The sequence below is a fragment of the Hydra vulgaris genome, chromosome 07 (assembly GCF_038396675.1).
Source record: "Hydra vulgaris chromosome 07, alternate assembly HydraT2T_AEP".
Classification (NCBI taxonomy): Eukaryota; Metazoa; Cnidaria; class Hydrozoa; order Anthoathecata; family Hydridae; genus Hydra; species Hydra vulgaris.
Window position 1 is genome coordinate 1,061,935 of NC_088926.1, and position 27,865 is coordinate 1,089,799.

General features: G+C 27.3%; 1 protein-coding gene across 7 annotated transcripts; it reads left to right on the forward strand.

Moving 5' to 3' along the window:
- On the forward strand, positions 1–26,559 carry LOC124806449 (uncharacterized). Of its 7 annotated transcripts, XR_010639485.1 has the most exons (4): positions 1–261; positions 6,916–6,961; positions 7,339–7,413; positions 7,492–8,919. XR_010639485.1 is itself a non-coding variant. In XM_065800757.1 (3 exons), the coding sequence occupies exon 3, from the start codon at positions 25,572–25,574 to the stop codon at positions 26,487–26,489; it is 918 nt and encodes a 305-aa protein (XP_065656829.1). In that variant the 5' UTR covers positions 17–261; positions 7,339–7,413; positions 25,563–25,571; the 3' UTR covers positions 26,490–26,559. The 7 variants fall into 7 exon arrangements, 5 of the variants coding, with proteins under 5 accessions (XP_065656829.1, XP_065656826.1, XP_065656827.1 ...); XR_010639484.1 differs by lacking the exon at positions 6,916–6,961; XM_065800757.1 differs by lacking the exons at positions 6,916–6,961; positions 7,492–8,919 and adding an exon at positions 25,563–26,559 and having other exon boundaries at positions 17–261.
- Positions 26,560–27,865: the final 1,306 nt, after the last annotated feature.

Consider the following 27,865-nt stretch of genomic DNA (forward strand, 5'->3'; position numbering starts at 1 on the left):
TAAAAGCGGTTTGTGGCTCGGATTAGGGGCAACTTTGAGAAGCTCTATTAAAACCACAGAAATGAACTGTTTATTTAAAAGGTTCGACATCTCCTAGTTTGGTGTTATAATTTGGTTTCTGCAGTTATAGGGCAAATTTTTTGTGCGGTTTTGAGTTTAACTTTACGTTAATTTAAAATTCGCGAATGACAGTTTTTGCTTTGCTTACGTAAATCAAAGATATCAACATAAAGAAAGTAAGCATTAGTAAAAGTATTTAAAGTAAGAAGCTTTTTTTTATTATATTAAAGACTGTGTTTTTTTTTGTTTATTTTATGTACTACTGTTTAAAACCCCATTTTTATAAAACAATTTTCTGCGTACCTTCGTTAAAATGCCAACTGTATTTTCTCAACCTTCATAATTGCATATCTTTACTTCTAGTAAGGTGATTATTTTTTTTTTAATGAAAAGGAGGACAAAATTTTTCTTGTAAAAGTACTACGTAAATTAATGAAATACTTCATTAAAATAAAAACATGCTTAACGTGTTTTCATTTCTTTTAATTAAGTTGGCTTAAAGTTAAAAAATAATAAAAATTAAATATCTAGTTAAATTAGTACTTTTCGATTGAGTGGATATATTTTATCACAGTAATTTTTAAATACTGATGTAATAGTGATGTAATAACTTCACATTTTGTCCTAGCACATAAAAATTTAGTGTTATGAAGTTTTATCATTAATTTACTTGTGCAAATCCATACTTCTAAAACTTTAATTATGAATTATGGTATGATATGCAAATGTTCCCTCCATTACAGCTAATTGTTTTTCACCCTCAGAATAGTTAGAAGTCCACTAGTAAAATAACAAAAAATTTGTTATTTTACTAGTGGAAGCTGAAGCATCTAATGATTTATTTTTTTGTTTATTGGTGTTTAAGTGTTTTTTTATACCAAATTCTCCTCTGCAAATATTTCAAATAACAATGATTTTATTTTTTGGTATGAGGAAATCAAATTCATTTTTCAATTGATCATTAAAATGACATTTTCTCTTGTTTGAATTTCCATTACTTAAATGAAGTAAAGTAATAATAGTAATGTAAACATATTATGTATAAATAAAGTTATGAATTCAAAAATAAAACATACCAGTTCTAATTACTTGAGTAAAATATTTGCAAATATTTAAAAAAAAAAAAAATTCATTCTAGTTAAACGATTGGCGCTCAATAATGGAATAATAGATAAACAGTGAATTCTCCCTATGAGAAATGGCAATATACCAACGTGAGCCAAGAATTGAGTTAAACCAAGTGGATAAATGGCCTCACTAGTCAGAAATCACTCATATTAAACAGTTTAGTTGCAATTAGTTTTAAAATATTAAAATTAATTTAAAGATATCAAATAGGAGGATACTGACCAAGGTAGGACAGGACCTAAAAAAGGAGGATGATTTGTCACTAGTTTAGTCAAGTTTACCTAGAATTACAAACTTGCTATTCAAATTTATCATTTAATAATAATAATGATGATTATGTATATATATATATATATATATATATATATATATATATATATATATATATATATATATATATATATATATATATATATATATATATATATATATATACTTGTTTCTCTGCGCAGCAGTCTTTATAGTTATAAAGTTGAGAGAGGGTTGTAACCACAATTTAAATAGCCTCCTTGACTGTAGGAACCTTGTCCTTGAGGAGGTGAATTAACATAATATATATAGGGTGACTATTGTCCTGGTTTTTATTATTATTATATATATATATATTATTATTATTATATATATATATATATATATATATATATATATATATATATATATATATATATATATATATATTTAAACAACTTTAAAATGTATTCCACACAATAGAGTGCTCAATGTTCTTAAAAGAACAGAGCAATTATATATTAAGTTATAGTATAATACTAATTATATATTAATATATATATATATATATATATATATATATATATAATATATATATATATATATATATATATATATATATATATATATATATATATATATATATAATTAGTATTATACTATAACTTAAACTAAGTATTTAAGTACAATGTATAAATAATAAAATAATAAATATTAAGTTTTTATTTATAATAATAAAATATTAATAATAAATTAGATAAAATAATATTTGAATTACTTGTACAATTGTAGTAGTCTTTAACATACAGTATATAAAATTATACAATTACTAAAATGATTTGTTTGTACATATTAAAAATATGTACAAACAAATAAAATTGAAAATAATATACCATTATATTGTAAAGTGCAAGAGACAATTTAATACTAAATTAGAATAAGTTCTTATTTAAATGAGAACTTAATTTAATAAAAGAAGAAAAAATAAAGAGGCAAAAATTCGGCACAAGTACTTTAAACTTGACTTGAAAGTCATAGCCTACAATTTAGTTTTTGAAAACAAAACAAAAATTAATTTCAAAAAATAGTTGTCTCACTGTACCTGGTATATCTCTTAAAATCCAAAGAAATGGTAAACAATTTTGAACCACATCCGAACTAATGTACTCTAATATATGTACCTTTTCTTATTTTTGAAAAACCAGACCTAATTAAAATGATATCACATTTTGAACTTACCTATAAAAAAATGCAGATTTCTTTTAACGAAGTTAACTCCTGAATAAAAAAAAATTGGAGAAAAAGAGAAACTGTAGCTTCAATCAGTACTTCTACGCTGACTATGATTGTTCTGGAGATGTCAATGAAGATTACAATCAATACTTCTACGCTGACTACGATTGTTCTGGAGATGTCAATGGAGATTACAATCAATACTTCTACGCTGACTATGATTGTTCTGGAGATGTCAATGGAGATTACAATCAATACTTCTACGCTGACTATGATTGTTCTGGAGATGTCTTGTTTTGCAAAATATGTTAAATAAATTGGAATTGTTGACAAGCACTATAAAAGTCACGTTACCGCTCACCAAAAAAAACTGATCTAAAATTGTTCTAAAAACGCAGAAACAAGAAGCCACAATCAAAGTACCTACTTCAGACAAAATGTTATCGAGACATTTTGTTTATGAGAAAATTTATCAGGATGTCCTCATTCATACCAAAATTTGCGGAATGGTTTTACTTGTATCTATTGTCATATTTAGTTAATGATGACTGTTAAATTGACAATTTAGGAGTTTTTTCTTGAGAGTCTAGTCTAGGAAAGTCTAGGAAAACTCGTTAAATAGGAATAAATAAAAATCTGTTCAATAGTTTTACATTGATCCGCATAAATCTTTCTTTTTGAGAAAAATACTCAAAGAATTACTGAGAGCACCAATTTGAACTTCTAAAATATTGCACGATATTAAACAGGCAATTGTGCAATAATTGAATCCTTGTTTGATTTTTTGTGCAATAGTTCTCTAGCTATATAACCTGTTTTTGTTGTTCCTCTTTTTTCAATTGTATCAGGGTAGTCCCATTTAATACTTGTTTTTTTTTATATCTCTGTTTGTAATAAAGTTTCTGCTTGCATCAAAAATCTATTTAATGCACTGAAAGGGGACTCAGACCAATCAAAAACACCAGCTTTCACATGTGCAACAGTTCTCATGAAATGGTCAAATGTACCAAGTAAAATATGAAGAACCTATAAAAATATCAGCAATTTTTAAATATAATAATTTTTAATATCAAGATGGTCAAATATTAAAAATATAAAATATTGTGAACACTATTACAAGATACCAATTTACTTGTATTGGCTTTACGTCACAGGTTGGAATTGATTTGAAGGTTTGTCCGGCCCTTAAGATATAATTGGGTATTTTTTTTAAGTAAAGAAATGTCTTCTTGTTCAATTTGGATAAATATTTCATTCATAGTTATAGTGTCTAAATTGATTACAAAACCATTTTCAATTCTTTCAATATTCAAACACTTTTGAGCATGTGCACAGATCACAATATGCACCTCCAACTCCTAAATAAAGATTCATACCCATCAGATATGACTGCACTATCACCTTTATATTAAATTGTTTTCCCTCTTTATACATAAAGAAACCTTTACTTTTTATCTCTTCTGTGTCAGAATTAAATGATTGAAAATGATTCTCTTGATTATTTTCCCATTTAAAGACTCAGCTCATTGTGACTCAGTGGGACATTTTGTGACTTTTTCAACCATATTAACAAACCTGCTTCTGTTTCAAGTGAAAATGGACAAAACATTGTCAGTATGATATTGCTAGTGTTAACATTATCTTTTTAATTAAATATTGCATGGCTTCCACCACCATCAAATCCAAATATTATTTTCATCAGTATATTTTTAATGTTTATATCTAAAAAAAGTTGTCTCATATCCTTTGCATCATCAGTTTAATAGCCTGAAATAGACTGAAGTAAACATAAAAATAAAGTTCAAGATAATTCATAATGATTGGTGTTACTTCAGATTGTTTTCTTCTGAGATATTTCCAGCTAAGCAATATATTAAAACCAAGTGAAGCCAAGTGCCTTAGCAATTACCAGTATACAACTTGTTATATTTGCAGAAATAGTTTTTGGTAGTTTATTATCCTCAACAATAAAAATTTCAAATAAGTCAAGTTCAGTGAACTTCGTTGTTATTAAACTGAAGAAATATTTTTGTTGATTCATAATCTAATAACTTTTTAAACAAAATGATTTAAACTTAAAATGATATAATTCAAAGTATAAACAAGTTTACCTGATAAGTAAAAATTTTATATTATTACTATATACACCACAAAGCCCTCAGTTTCGATTATAACTCATTGCAATTCGTTCGTTATAAAACAGATTGCAATGGTGAAAATTTTTTTTATATCAATGGTTGTACTAACTAGATTAAATTAGGTCAAAAAAAGTTTTCGTTAGAAAAGGGGGCTGGGAGGAGGTTGAAGGTGTTGGTCAAAAATTGCTCTTAATCCTTTTTTTAATTTCTGAACATACACTTTTACTGAACATATCTTCCCTTTATAAAAATATGTACAAAATAATGTAAAACTATTTCATTAATATTTTTAATATATTTTACAAAAATTTAAACTAAAGGCGTCAGGTCATTCTTTTACATTTTTTCTTTAAAAGTGCTAAGTTGGCACAATTTAGTTAAAAAGCTTCTTGCTCCTCTTTGTTATAAGAGTTTAAAAATATTTGAGTTTACTAGTGTCAACTTAGCACTTTTTGAGATAAATTATTTTTTCTTATAAAAAATTAGTTGAACACTAAAGTTTTGTTAAATTTTAGTTGTTTTATTAGGTATAACCTGTAAAATAAATTTTGTGCAATAATCTATGACATTAACATTCACATTTCCGTAAACTGCAGTCTAAGATTGTTTCTACATGCAATTATCACATTAGCACTGCTTATATAATGACATTTTTTCTTATATAAAACCAAAAATGACTTTTATGTATCATTTATATCTATTACATATCTTTTGCAACAAGCTTACATTATTCAAACTAGTATATTTCCGGAACAAATCATGCTTTTTGAATTAATTTTTTATAATGAACTGGAAATATATTTGGCTTTCAAAAACAACTAACTTAAATTAATTTTGGTAACATTAATTTTTGAGCAAGATCTGCTGTTTGACCCACTGTGCTCTTGTCCCCTCAGAATTGCAACATTTAAAGGTTTCAAGTCACATAACTTTAAAAATGTTTGATTTTTTACACAGCGTTCTATGTTCATTGATCTTTCAGAAAACATAAGGATATTGATCTGCAAGTATAAAGATTTCCATATATGGATGATGGGGCATGGTATCCACTATTTCGTAGCAGAATATTTTGATTTTTGATTTTTCACTACCTTTCAGATTAGCTGGAGCTCTAAATCATTTGACACATCTGTAGTGCCAAAGAATGTGGATGTTAAAAATGTTTCCAGTCTCTGAATACCAGGGAAGGTGGGGGATTACAGTCATGAACAGGAAAGGTGTGCGATTGCACTCTATTCCTGACCATCTATTTATTTTTATTTTGCAACAAATTATCCACGGCTTTTAAGATTTTTGAAAATGTTTTTAAAATGTTCTTAAGTCTAAGGTAATAAAGCGAGAAATTGCTTTTAAAGGTTGTATACTTTAAATGACATATTAAAACTACTGATAGATATTATATTGTTAAAAAGTGTATTTTTTATGATAATAGTAAATATTTTTAAAACAATTTGTGCAATCAATTTTACAAACAACAACGAAAACGATTGTTTTAATAAACTTTTTGATGAATCCATATATTTAATAGTCGAAAACATAACAAAATTATTTTTTTTGTTATGCTATGTAAACTTTGTTTAATAAAATTTGTTTAATTTGTTTATCAAAATTTTTTTACACCAAGCTAAAGGCTTATAAATGAAGTTTTAAAAATAAATTAAATTATCATAGTATGTTAAATAAAACTTTTATTTCAAAAGTTTTTTTTAATAATGAATGTAATTTTTTTTTAACAATTTGTATTCTTCAACAACGACGACAACAAATGTGTTTCAATACGACAACAACAAATGTGTTTCAATAATTTTTTTTAAATATTTTTTGATGATTTAAATAAAGTTAGCTTTTTATTAAATGAAAATTAGATATAGGTTCTTTTTTTTTATCTAAAAGAGTTCGCCTAATTTTATAAAAACATTAGAAACAATGAAAGTTTTTTAATTCGTCATGTTGGCTTTGTATTAGGAGAATTTTAAAAATAAAATATCATATAAAAAAAACTTTTTATGTTCAATTATAACTTTATATAAATATATTACTTTATTCTATTTTTTCGTCTTATGTTCTTTTTATTGTTTTTATGTTGCTTCTTTTAATTGATGTTTAATATCGACATATGATTCGGCAGTATGAACCCAGCGTTTTATTCTTTTACCAACTCTTCCAAGTTTGCGGTTTGTTTTATTATCTTTATATCTGTTATTTGTTCTTTGTAAACATGATAATATTCTTTTACAATTGCTCGGTAAATACTCGATGTTGAACTCTGTTTTCAGATGTGTCGATGTTGAACTCTGTTTTCAGAGTTCAACATCGACATCATTTTTTTAGTAAAAAAAATGGAGTACATTAAAATTAATAAAATGAATTACGAATTAGAAAAAGACGACAGTGCTGTCTTTCCCAAATTATTTATCATAAAAAATGGGAAAAAAATCCCAATAGCTCAAGTCAAACCATACAATGCTGCGTTGGGGTAATTTTTCACTTTTTTTTAAAAAAAAAATTTAATATTATTAATAACTTTATAACAATAATTTTTTTCTTTTAGATAAACGCCTAGAAGTAGTAAACAGTTACATTAAAAGACTAAGAAAAAGGCAAAGGATTGCCGACTCGCCTTCTCGTAAGTCTAATTTTTTTTTTTATTACTTTTTTATATAAAATAAAAAATTATTTTAGCATTCTTTTTTTTTTTTTTTAGAGAATCAAAATTCATTAATTAAAGCAATAATTTATGTTTTATGGCAATAATTCAAGACAGATGGCGATTAAAATTGTCAATGTGTTGCAGCGCATGTTAAAAAATATTTTATTTAATACTTCCCAATTTATGTCATATCTGCAGGGTTGCAAAAAAGCCGGTTTTTTTGAAAAAAACCAAAAATCATAGGTTTTTTCAGAACAACCAAAAAAACCATGGTTTTTTTGGTTTAAATTAGGTTTTTATTAAAAAATGCCGTATTTAGTTATCTTTTTAAATTAAAAAAAAGCATAACGCATTTTATTTGAGTAAACTATATTCTTTATCAATATTACTGTTATATTTCATCAAAATTATTCAATACATCATTATTTAATGTTCTATATATAAATACAAGCTTTGTTGCTTTTTCTACCCCCAATTGGTTTCTTAACTTAGAATGAACAAGGCCAAAAGTTGAAAAGACTCTTTCGATTCCAGCACTAGAAGCCAGTGAATTTAATAAACCTTCAATATCCACTGTTACAATCCACAATTTTTAGAGATTTCCACCATTCTATTGGTGATACATTTTTTAAAACAAATTCACTATACAAATAGTTTTTATCGAATGGAGCTTTTAATTTTAATTGGTAACAAATTCTTGTACTCTTTATCTGCGAAATTCATGGCAGCTTCATTTTCATTTTCAGAAAGATTAGATCCAAAATATCTAGGATCTAATGTTTTTGCCAGTAAAAGAGCATCACTGACAGTCTGAAGGTATCTAATATTTTTAATAAATCTAATAATTTAATATTTTTAATAAGTCTTCTGCGTTTCGCTTTATCTGTATATCACTTACTTTTTTACCAATCATGGGATCCAAGTTTTTATTTTTTTCAAACATTGTGAAAATGATGCTCCAGTTGTTGACATATTTTTCAAGTGAATCACGTACAGAATTCCAGCAAGTTTCAGTAGGAAGTGGCAATTTTGTTCCTCTGCTTAATTTATAAATTGCTCCAGTTTGATGATTATTTCTTATATATTTTATTATTTGTGTAACATGCTTTGCTTTTCAATGTTAAGATCATTTGCTAAAAGATTCAGCATACGAGCAGCACACCCATAAGTTATGATAATATCTTTTTCAGATGACAGTTCTTGTCTCATTGATTTCATATTAGCTGCATTGTCAGTCACAAAGCTTTTTACTGTGCATCCAAATTTACGTCTTACAGAATCTATTGCTTCTCTTGCTAATTGTGTAAGATATTCGCCAGTATGTGGATGACCAGAAGTGTTGATTGTTTCTACTAAAATGTTAATTTTATCTGTAATTACAGAGATTTTCAATTTCTTCTGTGTAAACCCTATCTAATATTTCTCCTCCAATTTGAGTTCTATTAGGTAGAGTGTATCCTGGATAAAGCATATTGATAAATTTTTTAAATTCTTTGTGTTCAACTGTTCTGAAGCTAGAGTTTGTACTGTACATAAATCTACCAAGTTGCAGATCAAATAAATCTTTCTCTTTGAGGCTTGTTTGTGTGAAAAACTTATCAATTTTCAAATATTTATCAGCTGATGTTGAATTGGACTGACCTTTCATTTTCATTTGTTGTTGTGATGTTGATGGTGAGTTACCTTTAACACGAAATTGCAGTTTATTGAATTATTCTAAATATATATGTTAACAATTTAGGGAAAGTATAAAATTTAAAATGACAATGGAGTCATTTAATTACCTTCAAGAAGTTGTTGATCTTCAATTGACTCCATAATTTCATGGGGTTGTCATTGGAGTTGCACTTTTTTTATATGTTCATGCATCCTTTGAATTTGACCTTCCATTTCTATTCTACCCGCATTACAAACTGCTCTACACCCCTTTCTTTCTGGAACAGTCACTCGTGTATATTTTAACCAAATCATATCACATTTGCGCCCAGTTTTTTGAGACATTTTTGTGGTATCAATAAATTATGTTATAACTACTTATACTTTTGCTAAACATATAAATATATATATATATATATATATATACATATATATATATATATATATATACATATATATATATATATATATATATATATATATATATATATATATATATATATATATATATATATATATATATATATATCGTTAAGAAAACTTCCATTTGCTTCCAAAAGCAATGCTTCTTGATGAACCTATTAAAGGAGAAACAGCCTGTAGAAGAAAACAGTTAAGTGTTATTACTAATTTATTACTGTTTGACAAACTTGTATTACAGTAATTAGTAATAAATTAAACTTGTTACAAGTTTAATTTATTACTAATTTATTACTTGTTCTATAATAACACTGAAGACTCTATTCTATGAAAAAACAAAAACAAAACTCATGGATTAAAAAAAAATCATCTATATTGAAGATTAGTTTTATTTGTGAACATAACCCTCTTTTAGTTTACTGTTGTAAGTTCAAATCTATTTAAAAAAACATTAATTTGATTTAAACCAACATTTTTTAAATTGGTTTAAATCATTTGGTTAAAACCATGCAACCCTGCATATCTGGCAAGTATTTTACATTAAAACATGTCTTAAAATTACAAATCTAAAACTACCAAAATTGACAATAAAATGTTTTTCATTAAACAATTTCAATTTTAAAATTGACTCGATGCTACACTTTTATGCAATCTTGACCAATAATTGTTCTATTTTAAAAATAAAATAAGCAATACATGTTTTACAAAATAAATTTCATTAAATATATTCTCACACGATTAAATAAGAATTTTGAGAATACTTGTACCTGATGAAAAGTTTAGCAAATAAATGCTGTTAATTAAATTTTCATAAGGTTAACTCTTTTGCTACCAGCCATATTAATAAAAATCTTTATACAGCGACCGCACATTTTTTTGAACAAAATTTGGAAGGCATAACATTGACAACTTATTAAAATTCGAATAGTAAATCTCTTTAAAAGCATAACAAACTGTATATCAATAGAAAGTTAAACAAATGAACTTTTTTATTAAATAAGTTTTTAATACGCTTCATTGAGCAATAAGATATGCAAAGTTACTAACTATTGTTTTATAAATAGTAATTAAAACATTAAGTCCAAAACAAAACTCATTTAATGTATAAAAAGAATGTTTTTCGAGACAAAAAAAAGTCATTTTTAATTACTTAACTAAATACTTATACACTTCTACAAGTTAAATTTTTTAGTGGAAACGCTGCTTTATATTAGAACTAAATTTAAAGAAGTTTTTTTTATTCAAGGATTACTCAAGATTTTTTTACTTTGTCAAGTGAACTTTTTATAATAACACAATATGGCTCTTATTTGTTCTTGATGATGTAGAGAATTAATTAAACCTTAAGAACAAACAAATTATGTGTCTAGAGTGAAAATGTACAAAACAAGATATATTGTGAAGCATACTTGAAAGCTTCTACCAGCGGCTTGCGGTAGTGTTAAATAATACAAATAATTTCTTTGCCAGAATTATATTAAAGATAATAATCATTTAATAACAATAAATATAACACAAAAAATAATTTATAGCAGTAGATGAGCTTAAAATATGTGAAATATTTTATTTATATTTTTAATGCAAACTTAAATAACTAAAGAAACTCTACAGTAATTAATGATGAAGAAAAAACTTTTATATAAAATAAGTAACTAAACAAATTCTTTTGTAATCTATAATAATAATAATAACAATAATAATAATAATAATAAAAAATTCTATAACTTGATTAAAAAAAAGAAGAATTTTCAGATTTCTTATCGAATTTCTCCAATGATGTCATTTACTAAAACTCTTTGGAATTAAATGTGCTTGAATAAATTATAAAGTCTGTAGATTGCAGCGTATATTCTAAAGACTTTGAGAGGTTGGCTAACATGGAGACAGCAAGCTTCAAATAAAAAACAAAGTTTGTTTTTTTTGGTATACATTTATTATTTTGTTATACTTAAAAAATTCTGCCCAATCATTTTTTTTTTTTTATTATTTTCTTTAAAATGAAAACAACTTGTCATTGCACTTTGAGATCCCTTTAAATGTCTAATTAAAATTATTTATGTTATTATTTTTTTATATGTTTATGTGTTCTTTTTTTGATTGATATTTAAAAATACATTATTAAATAATCATAAAAATATTTTTATTTAAAAAAAAAAAGAAAAAAAGATTTTTTTACTATTCTCCTAATATAAAAAAAATTCAGTTAGGAGCTCGTCAAACCAAAGCGACAAGTTATTAAACCCTAACATAATTACAAAACATAATTGAAAATAATTTAACATGGCTTAGCATATCTGCTATATGTGTGTTATTCTTAGCTTCTCAGTGTGATGGTATTGCACTATTTTTTTTGTTGGTACATTTTGTTTTTTAATACAAGTTAGTTTTCTGTTGTTATTAAAGATATCTTTTGTAGACTGCATTAGTGCACTATCCAATATTCAATGACATAGTTATGTTATACATGTGTTATTATGTTTTATAATAGAGTAATGCTTATAAATAGTAAAATGACACATGAACTAAAGACCTAAAAGTATGCATACATGTGTGAGCATTATTATGTTAGACTTTTAAGAACTCAAGTCTTGTTCTTGTTCTTGTGAAAATTTTCAAAGCTTTTGTCTTATTTTTGAGTTGAATTTTTAATGTCTTGGTCTTGGTCTTGAACCCAAATGTCTTGGTCTTTGTCTTAGTCTTGGTCTTTACTGTCTTTACTACATCTTTGAATACTGTTGCTCTACAGTAACTAGACCCAAACTTTGCTTTTTCCAAATAGGGAAATGAAAACTCCTCCTAGCAATCTAATTGAACTCATTCCCAGCATTACATCAACTCTGAATGGCCACCAAGTTATCTTTTTTGCATGGTTTAATAGTATCAATCTCACAAGCCGCAATTGTTGAACCAACATACTGATAAATGTTCTTTTCAAGCAAGCAGTTTTCTACAAAGTGGGTCAATCCTTTGCAGTTGTAACATTAAAACTTTTAAAGCATGATGCTGAAACATAGTGCCAACAGCATTATTGTTATCAGTGTTTACGTGATTCTCTGCAGCTCTTACTTTTGGCCACATCAATTGAATAGGTTCAAAATGATCTTGATGATAAATACTCCGGCAATTCTTCAACAAACCACAAACACACTGAATTTACTAACAATTTAACAAGATCACCCAACTGTCTTAAATCAGCTAAAAACACATCATCTTTCTCTCTGTCATTTAATTTTCTTTTTATAAAAAGTTCATATGTAGTATAAACATTTATAGAGAATGCTGCTTATAGTAGATGTTCAACTTTTAGTGCATTTTGTTGCAACTTTTCTTTTTTCTTTTTTCTTATCAGCGGTTAAAGCATTACTCATAAACTAAATAAGCAGTTTTTTCTAAGAAGAATCGAAAAAAATAGTTCCAGATTAATTTTCTGCATTTTAGCAATCACTTTTGTTCATTGCATCTAAACAGTAGCATCCAAAGTGCTATCATAAGTTTCAAACATGTAGAACAATTTCGTGCTTGATTCAATGCTCAGCATGTAGTTTTTTGTGCTTGATTCCATGCTCAGCTTGTAGTTTTTCGTGCTTGATTCCATGCTCAGCATGTAGTTTTTCGTGCTTGATTCCATGCTCAGCATGTAGTTTTTCGTGCTTGATTCCATGCTCAGCATGTAGTTTTTACATAATAAGCACAACATAAAACTTTTATCTCCAATAAATACAGGTTTATATACATTTTCATGTAAATTTGTATTAGATAAGAAATTATATACATGCAAAAAAGTTTATATCATTTGAAATTTTTATATATTTATGAATATATATACCCAATAATATTTATATCCATAAAATTTTTATCCACTAATATTCCTCAAAATTGTTATTTAAAAAATAAAAATCTTAATTGCTTAAATCATTATTATAAATATAATGATTATAAAGATTAAACTCATAAACCACATAAATGTCGTCACATACTATTTACTATGAAATAATGCAGTGTGGATTTTATTCATCTTTCTTTTTGGATAGCTTTATGAGCTACTAGTTTTAAAGGTTAACAGCTAAGGCTATTGATGATTGAATTACAATTTTCTTTTGAAATGCGATTCTCATTAATATCATTACTTTATTTTTACGTGAACCTCTTTCATAATCTTTGTCATTTTAAAAATACAATACATTTCAACATTCTGTACAATGCTTATGACAAGGTGTTGTATAAGAATCCTTCGCAACAGCAACACTGGTTACTAGTTTTAAAGTTATACTTTTTGCATGTTGTACAAATTTTTCGAATTTATGACAGACCTGTAATGTCATAGAATTTTATAAATAACCACTTGCATCAATGTGTAAATTATGAGTGCCTTAGTATAAGCTGTTTGTGTAATAATGTCACATTGTTTAAATATTAGATTGTTATTTATCATAGAAAAGAGCCTAAAATAATACAATGTCAAAAATTTCTCATAAATCTGATAATTTTACAAAAAAGTTTTTTTTTAAATAAATTTTTCTAAAAGGTAGCAACATTAAGATAATAATAAGAAAATAATAGAGCATAAGAGGATGAAAATTTTTCTATGAAATTTGGCAAGTGCATATAAAATAAATGAATGTTAAAAAAATATTTAATAACTCTAAATATCTTCGAAACTAACTTTTATGATCCTTCGCATTTCCAGAACATGAACAAAGAAAAAAAATGTTTGTAATTACAATGAAAAACTGAGCATAAACTTAAACTATTCTACTTTCAAAAATAAAAAAATAAAAGTAAAACACTTTAAAAAATGAGTAACAAGTTTTAACTTATTTTGTTTATGGAACATAATTTTTATGCTTACATAAACATAAAGTAAACTTTAATAAAAACATTTTAATTGGCAGGGTTGACAACACATGTTTCAAAGTGAGGGGCACAGTTATACATTTCTAAAAAAAGTCCTCTATATAGAAAATTCTTGAAGAAAAAAAAAATAAAAAGGTCCTTTAGAAAAAAAGTGTTTATACATAATAAACAAATAAAGGTGATACAGATACAAAACACTTTACAAAAAGATGATCTTAGAAAGATAAATTTTTAGTTAAATATATTAAGTGTTACTAGAAAGAAACAATTTTGATATTTCGAATTTGTCTTTGTCTTTCCGATCCATATTTTTGAATTACATAATCATACACTGTATGATAGTATCATATCACTGTATGGTATGTACACAGTCCTGTATTACGTTACTGTAACAGCAAAATATGGATTGGGTGGGCAATAAAGCTCTATATGCTCCAATATAAAGCCTTGTAAAGGTTACATGAAACTTTCTCTGTTGAAACCATACAAGGCCCAATTTTTTACAAAAATATCCTTGTTTTTTTGTGTGTAGCACTTTATACATTTATATTATTTAAGAGTTATTTTTAGATGTTTTTGAAATATTGTTAATTTTTACTTGGATTTTAAAGAATATTAAAATATAATTAAAAACTTGAATAACATTTTTCGTATAATTTCTACCAGAGATTTATTTTAGCCTAAGAAAAGTTCATTTTAAAAGTTCATTTTAAAATATTTTCTGAATAATTACTTGTCAATTTCTTAAAAATTAAGGAACACTGTACATGGTACACAGTGACATAACTCATTTTGGAGTTAATATATAGTTTATTTATAGTAATATATAAACACTAGGAGAATAAAACCTCCATTTTGGTGCGGTAAAGAAGACCGCAATTTCTTGAAATGTCACAATAAAATTACTCAGTTTTAATATTTGGATCCGTTTGCAAAAATCAAAGAAAATAGAATTATGAGAAAATGTGTAATCAATAAGAGTTAAGGAGGCATAGAAATAAAATTTTGAAAAATGAAACTAAGTGTTAAGAAGAACTCTTTACATTTTTCATATTGTAGTGTATTTTAATTATATTTAAAGAATTATTCAGCAACCTTTATTTAAAAAATCACCGGCTGCGATTTAACAAATAAACAAAATCATGGTCTGTTGGCATTGCAACATTTAGATGCAGTGACAAAAAACAGCACAAAAACTAGTTAACAGAGCTAGCTGACTGAGGAATTTTAACCGAAAAAGTTTACAGAACGGTTAATAAATAGAGCCCAAATGGAAGGATTAGGGTACCATTTACTTTCCTCCGTTTTATAACCGGTGTAGCAGCCTAAAATGACTACCCATAAATAAGTACTCCCAGAGTACTTATTTCCTAGTATAAAAATACTCCCCCCAGTCATTTTAGGCTAGTAAATAAGTATAACTCCGGTTAGTAAATAAGTACTCCCAACCCAAATATTTATTCCTATACTTCTTTAGGACGTATCTCAACATTTTCTAATGACAATCATTTTACTTTTTATAATTTTGTTTATAGTTAACTGGACATTAAAAATCTAGCACATATACAGTAATAACTGTATTTATTATGTACTTATTAAATAAGTTGTAGTAAATAGAATTACAGGTAACAGTTTAAATTTTATTGATCAAACTATATTAGTTATAGGTATATTTCATTATAGCAAATAATGAACAATTTTATGACATCAATATATTATAATTTTGTAATACAAATACTGGCATGATATGTTGATTTTATGGCAATAGAGAAGTATATTAAAGAAAGAATTTATTTTCAAGAAATTCAGGTTGATAAAGTTAAAAAATCTAACTTTCAAAAAGCTTGCCAGAATTTCAGTACTGTATGTGGGCAGTTAAATCATAAAGGGGCATGGAAGGGACACAATGTATCAAAAAAGTTCTAACAGGCTCTACTGGCACAATATAAAGTTTGATTTTGAAGATTATATTCGATAATGTAAACAATATCAAAAACATAGTAATTTAAATAAAGTTTCAACAGAGCTCCATACCAGTTAAAAGTAAAGCTATGTAACAAATTGGTATTGATATCTGCAACTTGCCAGAAGTTAATGGTTTTAAACATATAGTTGACTGTATTGACTTTTTTACTAAATGGTCAGAAGCAAAGCCTCTCAAAGATAAAACTGCTGATTTGATTGTACTCTTCTTATATGAACTAATCTGTCGACGTCGATGCATTAAAATTCAAATTAATGATCAAGGAAGAGAGTTTGTGAATGAAGTTAGTAAAAAACTACGTTCAATAGTGGGAACTGAACAAAGGGTTACTTCTTATCACTCTCAATCTAATGAACTATGTGAACGTCAAATTAGAGCTATAAAAGAAGCATTAGTTAAAGTTTTTGATGAAACAGCTGCTGAATGGCCTTATATTATTGAAAGAACATTATTTACACATTGTGTTTATAAACACACTTCAACACAATATTCACTGTTTTTTCTATTATGCAACCGAGAACCAACTTTATCTGTAGATATTAAATATGGAATAATTGCTACCCTAGTGAAGAATATTCAGTCGTCCGCTTCCAGTCTTTCATTCTCATTTTTTTGTGCTAGTTCCTTGCCTTGGGAGCCTAAATGATGTCTGTCTTGTCTTTCCAATTCAACAACAACAACAAGATATTTATTTTCCTCAAAATTTACAATATAATTACAATAATATATTATTGATAATAATAATAATAATAATAATAATAATAAAAAACAATAATAACAAGAATATCTATAACATAAATAATAAAATCAAAATATAATTATAACAATACTGGAGATGGAGATCATCATCATCATTCTAGTCTGAGTCATTATCATCATTTTGATCTCTGTCTGGAGCAGGTCTCGCTGCCATTTGCTCTTCCATGGAGCAGTATTCCCAAACAGGTACAAAGGAGTTTAACAAATCAAAGTTCTTGTTGATGAAGACCAACTTCTCAGTGGTTTTTGAAGACAACCTGCATCTCTTTTCGTGCACCACCTGTCTAGCTTCACTAGAGGCCAGCTCACTTGAGGTAATTGAGGCTGGTAGGCAATAATACTTCCGTGCTAGTCCTGCTAAAATGCGCATCTCTCTGCAATGTGTCCTCCACCAGTTTAGGGCATCAACCTTCGAATCTATCACAGTTGTTTCTCTGAATTTCGCCCACTCAACGGTAATCATAGGACCCTCAGCTGTAGCATTTGTCTGCCTGAATTGACTGGACACAGTCTAAAAGTAATGAAAGTAAGTTAAATGTTAATTAAACTTCGTATAACTTTGCTTACTTTAATCTCAAATTGTTTAAATTCAAATAATTTTTAAAAAGTTTGTTTAACTTTGAACCGCCTCCTCCCCTCCCCCATATGACATCATATCCTCAAATTAAAATTTTTATGACTTTGTTTGATTGCATTAAGATTAATAGAAGTGTATTTAACTAGTTTTAAAGAAATTTATTTTATTTTAAAATTAATAGTTATTACCTTTGCTGCTGCCTTCCAGAATTCAGTCTCACCATCATCTTCAAGAAGCTCATGGGTGATCTCATCTAAGACATTGATTGTACCTTGCTGGTTTGACATACAGTCTGCTGTTGTAGGATGACTGGCTTTCAACTTGTCAAAAATTTCATCCCTTACACCATAAGCGTGCAGTTGTTGGCCTTTCAAGAAGGGGTGTAGCATGCAGCCTACTGCATAAGGCATGATGTCACATCTTCCTTTTGGGAATCGTTTCTCGAGTTCTACAATGAGCTCAACCATGAAAGGACCTACTCCAATGACGCTGTTCTTTCTAATTTCTTTGACCCTCAGAGAAGCACACCTATCCATAAGATGAACAATGGCTGTCAGTGCTCTATTCATTTTAATTTTCTTATCACTCGACATTGACTCAACCAGCTCAAGTTGTTCATCCGTAGGAATGGGTGTGGTCCATTCCTTTTTGTCAGCTCAGAGAGCACAAACTTTATGTCAAATTTTTACAAAAAAATATTTGTAAAAATTTGACATTAAGTTACAAAACTTTGTATTTGTATCTACTAAAAAAGTTGAAAATATTACCATTCATCTTGAGGCACTTCTTTTTCAACACCCCTTTTGCAAGAAGAGAGTGATGGACTTGGGTGGAGATTGTCCTGCATGCATCGATAGCAGCCTTGATATCAGGCTGTTTGTTGACGGTCCTTTCCAGGGCCACGTTAAGCATGTGGTCAATGCACGTGATTGAACCATTTTCAATATAAGCAATAATCTCTGACTTCCTCAGTGCAGCTTTCATATTTGAAGCTTGATCGCACACAACAACCCGCTTTTTGACCATTTTGAGTGACTCAAAACTTTTAACCAAGTTGTCCAATGAGGAAACTCCTTTTTAAACATGCTCTTCATGGCCATCTGCAGATTCCTATAGAGGAGAGGTAACTTTAAGCGAGCCATACAGACACCACTTTTAACCTTAAACCTTGAGTCAAGTGGGCAAGCAGTCTTTGGAATGGGATAGAGTCACACATGGAGAAAGGCTGATTGTCAGTTGCAAGGTAAATCATGAGCTCCATGTCACCATGAAGTTGAGTGGTGCTCTGTGTTGGATAGCACAGATTCTTTCTGGCTTTTAGAACCCTTTTTCTTTTCCTGTGACCTAAAAAAAATCGTATACACTTGTTATAAGGTTTTCAAATTCCTTAAACATAATGTAAACAAATTTATATGATTTTCATAGCCGTAAAATTTTGATTTACAACTTTTTGCGGCTTCAAACATCGTTTTAATTAAGTTTTAACAACTTTTAAATGTTTTCAAAGTCGATTAAAAATAAAGTTACGACTTTTTACGGTTTTCAACATTGTTTTAATTAAGTTTTAACGACTTTTAGAGGTTTTCAAAGTCGATTAAAAGTTAAAGCTACAACTTTTTACAGCTTTCATAACCGTTTAATTAACTTTTTTTTGAAGTTTAACGGAGTTCAACTGCATTTACTTTAACAAACTTCGCCAAACTGAAAGTTTTCAAAGTCGAACAAAAAATATACGATTTTGAAAACCGTAACTCGATTGTTTTATCTTTATTAAACGATAACATAATGGATGCTGCTCAAGTGCTCATTTGTAAACAGCTGGGACCGAATGCAAAATTCCAATCTGTGCTGAACGTTCAAAAATGTTCAGAAAATCCTTATCAGCCTGTGAGTAATAAACACTTATGCATGATGGCTCATGTCATTGGTTTTTTTTGCTCGAATAGAATAATGAATGTTTGTGATTGTCTTCATGCATCATTGAAACCTGTTTCTTTGAAATGTGTTCAGTCTTTATATAAAAATAATGCTGATAGTAATAAAGATTTACTTATAGTTTTCTTTCATGTACAAAAGCAAACAGATGATTACAGTTGTGGACAATTTGCTGTTGCCTTTGCAGCTGAAATATTAGCAGGTAAACCACCAATCAAGACTACTTTGATGTATTAAAGATGCAGTAACACTTGTTATCATGCTTAAACTTTCAGTATCTTTTATCTTTTCCTAAAAACAAAATTTCCTGAAGGTCCTATTCTATATTTAATTTTAGATAATTCGTCGAACGCAACTTTTAAAATTTTGTTTTGGTTAATTGATACTTAATCGACTAAGGTTAATGTGTATTCTTTATATCAAGAAAAATAATTATGAAAAACTTTTTATATATTGCACATTGAATTGTGTACCTAGACACAATTTTTGTTTTTGTTTTTATACTTAAAAATAAAGAGATTGTATTGCATTGCAAAGAAAACATTTTATTTTGATTGTTTAAAATTTTTTTTTTCTTCATAGTCTTTATAATCTATAGTAAATGTTTAAGAAAGTCGTTGTTTACAATTTTATTTAGTGTAACCACTGATTACCTAATTGGAAATAAACAATAAGTCACTTATTTGTCAATAACAATAACTAACTAATTTGAAATAAACATTTTCAAATTTTCATTTAACTATTTTTTACTTATAAAAGCTTTTGCGATATATAAAAATTTAATAAAAACTTAAATTCAAAAAAATTCAAAGACACGGTTATTTCCAAGTAATTTGATTAGTTTTATAAGACTTTAAATCATTTTACTTTAATAGATTTCCAAATAGGAATGAAACATCTGCTTTTATTAGAAATAAAAGACCAAAACGGTTTCTAAATGGTTCTTTCGAAGAATTTTACAATTTTACCCTTCGAAGCTCTTTAAAGTGAAAATACTTCGTTCGATATCATCATAGTACATCTCTAATGTTTTGTTTCAGTCTGTAAAAAATCTTTCAAGGAGTTTTTTGGAAATATTTTAATTAAAATATTATATTTGAAAAAGGGTTCAAAAATGTAAATATTGTTGCTGCAATTAAATGCTATACAGTTATAGATGTTGTTAAACCATTTTTGTATCAAATAACGTAACGTCTATGATTTACTAATTTAAATCAAAAATCGTAAACAGCATTACGCGTTAATATCTATATATCATATGATATATAGATAATAATATCTATATATCATATGATATATAGATATAATGCAATAAATTATTTACATAATATGATCATATTATGTAAATACATTACTGCATTATATCTATATACATAACTGATTTAAATATATATATATATATATATATATATATATATATATATATATATATATATATATATATATATATATATATATATATATATGTATATATATTTTTAAAACGGTTATGTATATAGATATAATGCAGTAATGTATTTACATAATATGATCATATTATGTAAATAAATTACTGCATTATATCTATATATCATATGATATACTATACAATATATATTTAAAATCAATTGCTTGTAATTATTTAATAATTAATATTATTTTATTTGTATTTTATATATTTAGCAAAATGTAATCTTTTAAAACAAAAATTACTATAGCATGCCCTTGTTGTGTAACTGGTTGTAGAGGTAACTATGATAAAGAACATAAAGTTAAACTTTTTCGATTACCAAACAAAAACCGTAATCCTCAAGAAAGAGAAAGATGGATTAGATCTATTCCAAGAGAAAACATTCCAAATAGTCCAAATACATTCATTTGTGAAAATCATTGGCCAGTTAATTATGAAACTTGTCACATTCATGGTAAAATTTGTCCCTTAAATCCACCAACTATTTTCATCTGTGTATTTCAAAGTCAAGTTCCTACACCTCCACCAACAAAAAGAACAACAACAAAATCACTACCATCTACGTGTAACATGAAACCTGATGAAATTTCAGATCACTTGGATTTGTATGAAATTAGTTGTTTTGATGATCTTTGCCTAAAAGTAAGCAAAGAAGTTATTCCATTTCCAGTAGCATCTTTTACAGTGGATGATGGTTTAATAGTCCAAAGTAAGGATTATATTTATACCGCTGCTATTCCAAAGTTTCTTTCAAAAGTTAAAATGGATATGCGATTTGAAGGTTTTCATTTTGGATCTAGATGCTCTATTATACCACTGTGCAGTAATCAAATACATAAAATTACATCTTACTTACAAATTTTAGAAGCTATTAGATATTTACATTCTGTTGAAATGGATTATAAAAAAAACATTGTCCTACAACAAGTTGTTAGCATGCATCCATTAACATTTGTTGGTAATAAAAAATATTCTCCGAAAATTCTAAGTAGGGCTTTTGAATATTTTTCAATTTCAAGATCTCTTTACAGTCGTATTAGAGATGACTATGAAATGCCAAGTATTGTAACACTTGGTAAACTTATATCTAAGGTTAGTAAGCTAGAGGATTTTGATTCCTCAACAAATATTTTATGCAACTAGAAGATCCTCGTCAAAAAAATGTAATTATTATAATCGATGAAGTTTATGTAAAACCACAACTAACGTATCAAGGGGGTAACTTATTTGGAAAAGCAGTAAATACTCCAGAACATTTTGCAACCACTGTTTTGAGTTTTATGATTTGCTCATTATTTGGAGGAAAGAAGTTTTTGTACAAAGCATTGCCAGTGTATTGTTTAAGTGCTGATTTTCAATATGAACAAGTTGTTAATATGTTAAATTTGATTCGTTCATGTAATGGCATTACTGTTGCAATTTTATGTGATAATAATAGAGTAAATCAATCATTCTTTAAAAAATTCAATTTGATTTCTCCATGGCGCACAACTGAAAACATTTTTTTGCTCTATGATTACGTACATTTAATCAAATCTCTTAGAAACAATTGATTAACTGAAAAAATGCAAGAGTTAAAGTATTCTGACTGCGGCCTTGAAAAAACTGCAAAGTGGGTTGACTTGAAGAAGCTGGTTGAGTTAGAAAATAATTCTATTGTGAAACTATCAAGGCTTAATGAAGTTTCTATCCGACCAAAACCTATAGAATGACAGAATGTTGCTTTATGTCTTAAGATTTTTCGTGTTGAAACATTAACTGCACTAAAAATTCCTAAATGTAAAAAGTCAGTTCGAAGATGTTAAAACTAAAGACTTAAAAAAGGCTGTCTTTGATAACCCTAACGATCAACGATTAGAATTTTTACTTGATATAGCAAGTATGTTTGAAAAAATGGTTCCTAAAAAACAAGGACAAAGAGTAAAACAACTTACCAAGGATACTGCTCTTGCATACACAAGTAGAGGACTGGTCGAGTTAACTAAGCATCTCCTCAGCACTTCACACGAATATGTATGTCTAGGAAATTTTTCGAGTGATCCCATTGAAAAAATGTTTAGTAAGCTACGTCAAGGTTCTGGTGGAACATATTTTATTAATGTTCAACAAGTTTTACAAAAAGTAAACATTAAGAAAACAAAACTTCTCCTTGATTTAAACACAGATTTTGATGGGATTCAAACAAGTTGTGAACATGCTTGTTTGAAATGTGGATTTTTGCTAAATGATAACAATACCTTTAATGTATTTCATAATCTATCAAATATGGAGTTAGCCTTGTCTAAGTCTGTAAAAATGGCCTTAGTTTATATTGCAGGATACATCAGTAGAAATGATGTAGATAAATATGATACACATTTCTATTACAAAGAATTTAGGGAATTTACTAAAGAAATCAACAGAGGAGGCTTGAAGATACCTGGAGACAATATGTGTCTATGGGTGATTTATTGCTACGTATTTTTTCATCACATGTTATCAGTTTGTAGGACAAGTTTTATCAACATAACAATGATGATAGCAGAATTTTATAGATTTGAAAACATAGATAAGCTTCATGGAAAAATACTATCTAACATATTATTTAACAACTATAGCAAGCTTTACTCACCTCGATCGACAAAAGAACCAGCTTTAAAAGTACTTAAATTATCACAAAAATGAACACAGCGGAGCAGAAATATAAATGTATGCAAAATATGTTTTGTGAAGTTGTAGGGTTTGTGAAATTTGAAAAGAAATCATTTATATTATTAAAAAAAAGTGTTTTTTTTTAATTAATCGATTAAGAAATGTTATCTTATTGTAAAAGGATTTTAAAATAAACAGCTCTCAACATTTGAAAACAAGCAACATAGCAGCTAGTATAGCGAATTTTAAATTTTAACTCAACTTATTTGTTTACAAAATTGTTTAAATCGACATATTTGTTTACAAATTATCCGCCTACAGTTTTTTTTTTTTTTTGCGCGTCTTTCAGGCCTGTTATCAAGTAGGCCGTGTTTCCAAAGAAAAAAATATTCCGGGATTAAAAAGTTTTATTTAATTTATTTCCTAAAAGTACTCCGGGAGTACTATTAGGTGGCTATACTGGCCGTTTAGAGTTTTTTCTTACAATCACTCAAATTCTCCGTTAGTTTAACGGAGAGCGAATACGGCTGCTGTTCTTTAAGAACATTGAGCGCTCTTTTTGTAGAATACTCTGACATACTTAACATTAGCCGGAGGAGATTAAATTAGAATTTTAATTTTCTAAAATGTTCTCAAAGCAATGCCAAATGTTCATTTTATTTAGACTATTTTATGAATTCGGTTTAAAAACAAAAATAAAAGTTATACTTTTTTTTTTAATCAAATATGCTTAATTGAATATTTTATTTTACACTTAATAATGTGACGTAATGATGACGTGACATAATAATGACGCATTACTTAAAACCATCCGCAAACGCAAAAAAGTGATTTTTCACAAATCGGTTTTTTATCTAAATAATAAATATACAAAGATAACTCTAGATTTCCATTAGTTATGATTTTTTTCTTTTAAATTCAACTCAAAGGTTACAACGATAAAGCACTAATGATGATGATTCTTTAAGTGGTCTTTAGTAAATATATTTTGAAGATTTTATTTTATAGGGCATTATTAAAATGTTGAAATTTCAACGGATAAAATACGGAAATAAGGTTGAGAGCTTCGGTACATACATCGACTGATTTATGGAGAACATCCAAATGAGTGCTGCTACATTGATTGAGGTTTTGGGTTGAGGCAACGATATGGTTAGGGTTAGGGAAAATTTTCAGTACTTTATTCCTGAATTTTACCGGTTTAAAATTTCCGCATTTCACCCGTGGTCTGTTTTGTAAGTGTAAAGCTTTTGTTAAAGATTTAGTATTTTTGTAATTATTATGCAAAATAATTTTTGTAATAATTATGCACAAATTATTTTTAATTGTATATAAAGATTTAGAGAAAATATTATCATCGTAATAGTATCGTAATAAAGTTTATTTTTATGTCAATTATGTTTAAATTATAAAAAGTATATTTTTTGTATAACTTTATTTGTTTATAAAAAATTATGAAATTCATTCGCTGCTTTTGTTAATTCGTTTTACGCATTTTATTAAATACTGTTTTTAACACTATATTTTGTATCTTACGTCTTTTCAAGAAAACACTTTTACATTTTACGTCTTCAAAAGATTTTTGTGTGTGTGTGTTTTAATTTATAGCGCTTGTCATGTAGATAGAGTTGATCTTATGTAAAAAAAATCGGATTATTTTATTTAATGTAAAAAGAATTTTACAGTTATTTGAAACTATTATGAAAAGTTATGACCAATGCAAAAACAATGCATTTATGCATTTTACTAATTATTGTGGGTTTAATTTATCTTATGTTATTATTTTTAACAGTACTATCCTTTTAATAATTATAAAACTTAATAAAAACAACAAAATTTTCTATTTCAGTCTTTTTTAGATAAAATTAATGATGGAACATTTAAGCGAACAAAAAGAATTTGTATTTGCTGAAGATGATGTGCAAGTTTCCTATTTACATACATATCCAATAACATCTGGGACATCAATTGTTGAGTCTAAAAATAACAATGTTACTTGTATTTTTCAATTGCCAATAGATGAATACAAGCGGCTATTGTTTAGTGCAAAAAATACTGCACATTTGCTATGTAATAAATTATGCGTCAATCGTTCTGCTTTGTTAGTCGAGCCAGTAAATGTTGCTGGTCATCCACAAATAAAAATCATTCCTTTGCATGGTGTCAGTTCAGAATGGACTCCAATACTAAATGAAGAGCCTGAATATTTTGATGAATATCCTGGTTTTTGTAATTCAAAAAATGGACCGCGAATGTCAGAGGTTGACTTAAACAATATTCAAAGCAAAATAAGATATAATCTTGAAGATAGCTCGATTAGTTATGCTTTTTACGGAGATCAAAACGATACGAATTTATTTTCAAGAATCGTTCGGGGCGAAGAAAAGCAATGGCGCATTTGGGAAGATTCACACCATGTGGCTTTTCTTACTCCATTTCCAAATACTCCAGGATTCACAGTAATAGTTCCTCGTAAACATTTAACAAGTGACATATTTAGCCTTGATGATACTGATTACGAAAAATTAATCGAAGCTGCCTACAAAGTATCTACATTAATTAAAACTTCACTTTTGGTAGAATCAACTTGCATGATTTTTGAAGGTTTTGAAATTGATTATGCGCATATTAAATTAATTCCCGTTTCTAATAAGAATGGAAATAACAGTTTTAAAGAACCAAAAACAGAGTTTCATTCAAAATATTTGGGTTATGTAACTTCATTAAATGGAGATTTATATCCAAAAGATAAAATGCTTAAAGTATTTAAACAATTGACTAAGTAAATTTTAATTTATTTTTCTACTGATATTTTTTTACATATTATTAATAAAATATAATCATACTCGTTGTTTTATTTTAAATTTTTTATTCAAATTTTTACCTTATCTCTTTATTTAGATATGTAAAATTAACAATTAAAGTATTATGTTGACTTTTTTTAATCAAATTTAACTTTTTTTAATCAAATTTAATAAAAAATCTCGATTCGAAAAACTAAGAAGAAAATATGTAGATGATAAAATTTTGAATTTTAAACTTATCGTCGTGGGTAGTGCAAAACCGCGTAACTAGCATTGGATAATACCGCGTATATATATTTTTACATATAATACATTTTTTTTTCTCGAGAAGTTTAAAACTTTATACTTTTTTTATTTCAACAGATTTTGTATAAAATTTTGTATAAAGAGTATTATTCATGTTTTTTGTAATGTCAACAATAGATATTCGGTGTTAAATTTATTAATATTCAAATATAATAGCCAATGCTAGCTACGCGGATTTGCACTATCCCCGACGTTATCTTTAAAGTAACAGAGACCAAGGACTTCCAAGATGCGTAAAAATCCTATTTTCCTCCGTATTTATTTGTTTTTTCTGTATTTTTAAAAGAGTAATAGAAACATAAAAAGGGGTTGATGCCTCTGTAGAATATTATTTACATATATATATATATATATATATATATATATATATATATATATATATATATATATTTATATATATATTTATATATATATATATATTTATATATATATATATATTTATATATATATGCGTGTGTGTGTGCGTGTCTATCTCTAAATGTATGTAAAAAAATTTACGCGTACCTGAGATGCGTACTAAGCGCGCGCGTACGTGAATTAGGGTTGATTACCCGCATAAATAATAGTTTACAGAAAAAAATTTGAATCTCGATTCAAAGTACCGTATAATAGAATACCATTTATCTTTTATAAAAAAGTTTACGTGTACCAAAGGCGCGTACTTCACACGCGTGTTCGTGTTTAAGTCTTTAACTCGCACAAAGACTAACTTAAATTAAAAGATTTGGGCTTCTAAAACTAAAACGCGTATCTATAATAGCTAAAATAAAAGTTTCCAATTCAAAAAGTCAAAATACCATATTATTTTGTCTAAGTTTTCCATAAACAAAACAAAAAAATAAGGAAACTCTATTTGTTTTAATTCTTCAGGTATCTGCACTCAATGTTTTAAGAGTTTATGAACAGTTGGGAAAATCACATATCAGTAAAAATTACAATACTAGTCAAATCTTTCAGAGTTCAGCTCATAAAAAAAGCATAATAATCTTAAGATTATCTCTAATCTAATAATTACATCAACCACCTTTCCCGTTATATCAGCAAAAATCTCA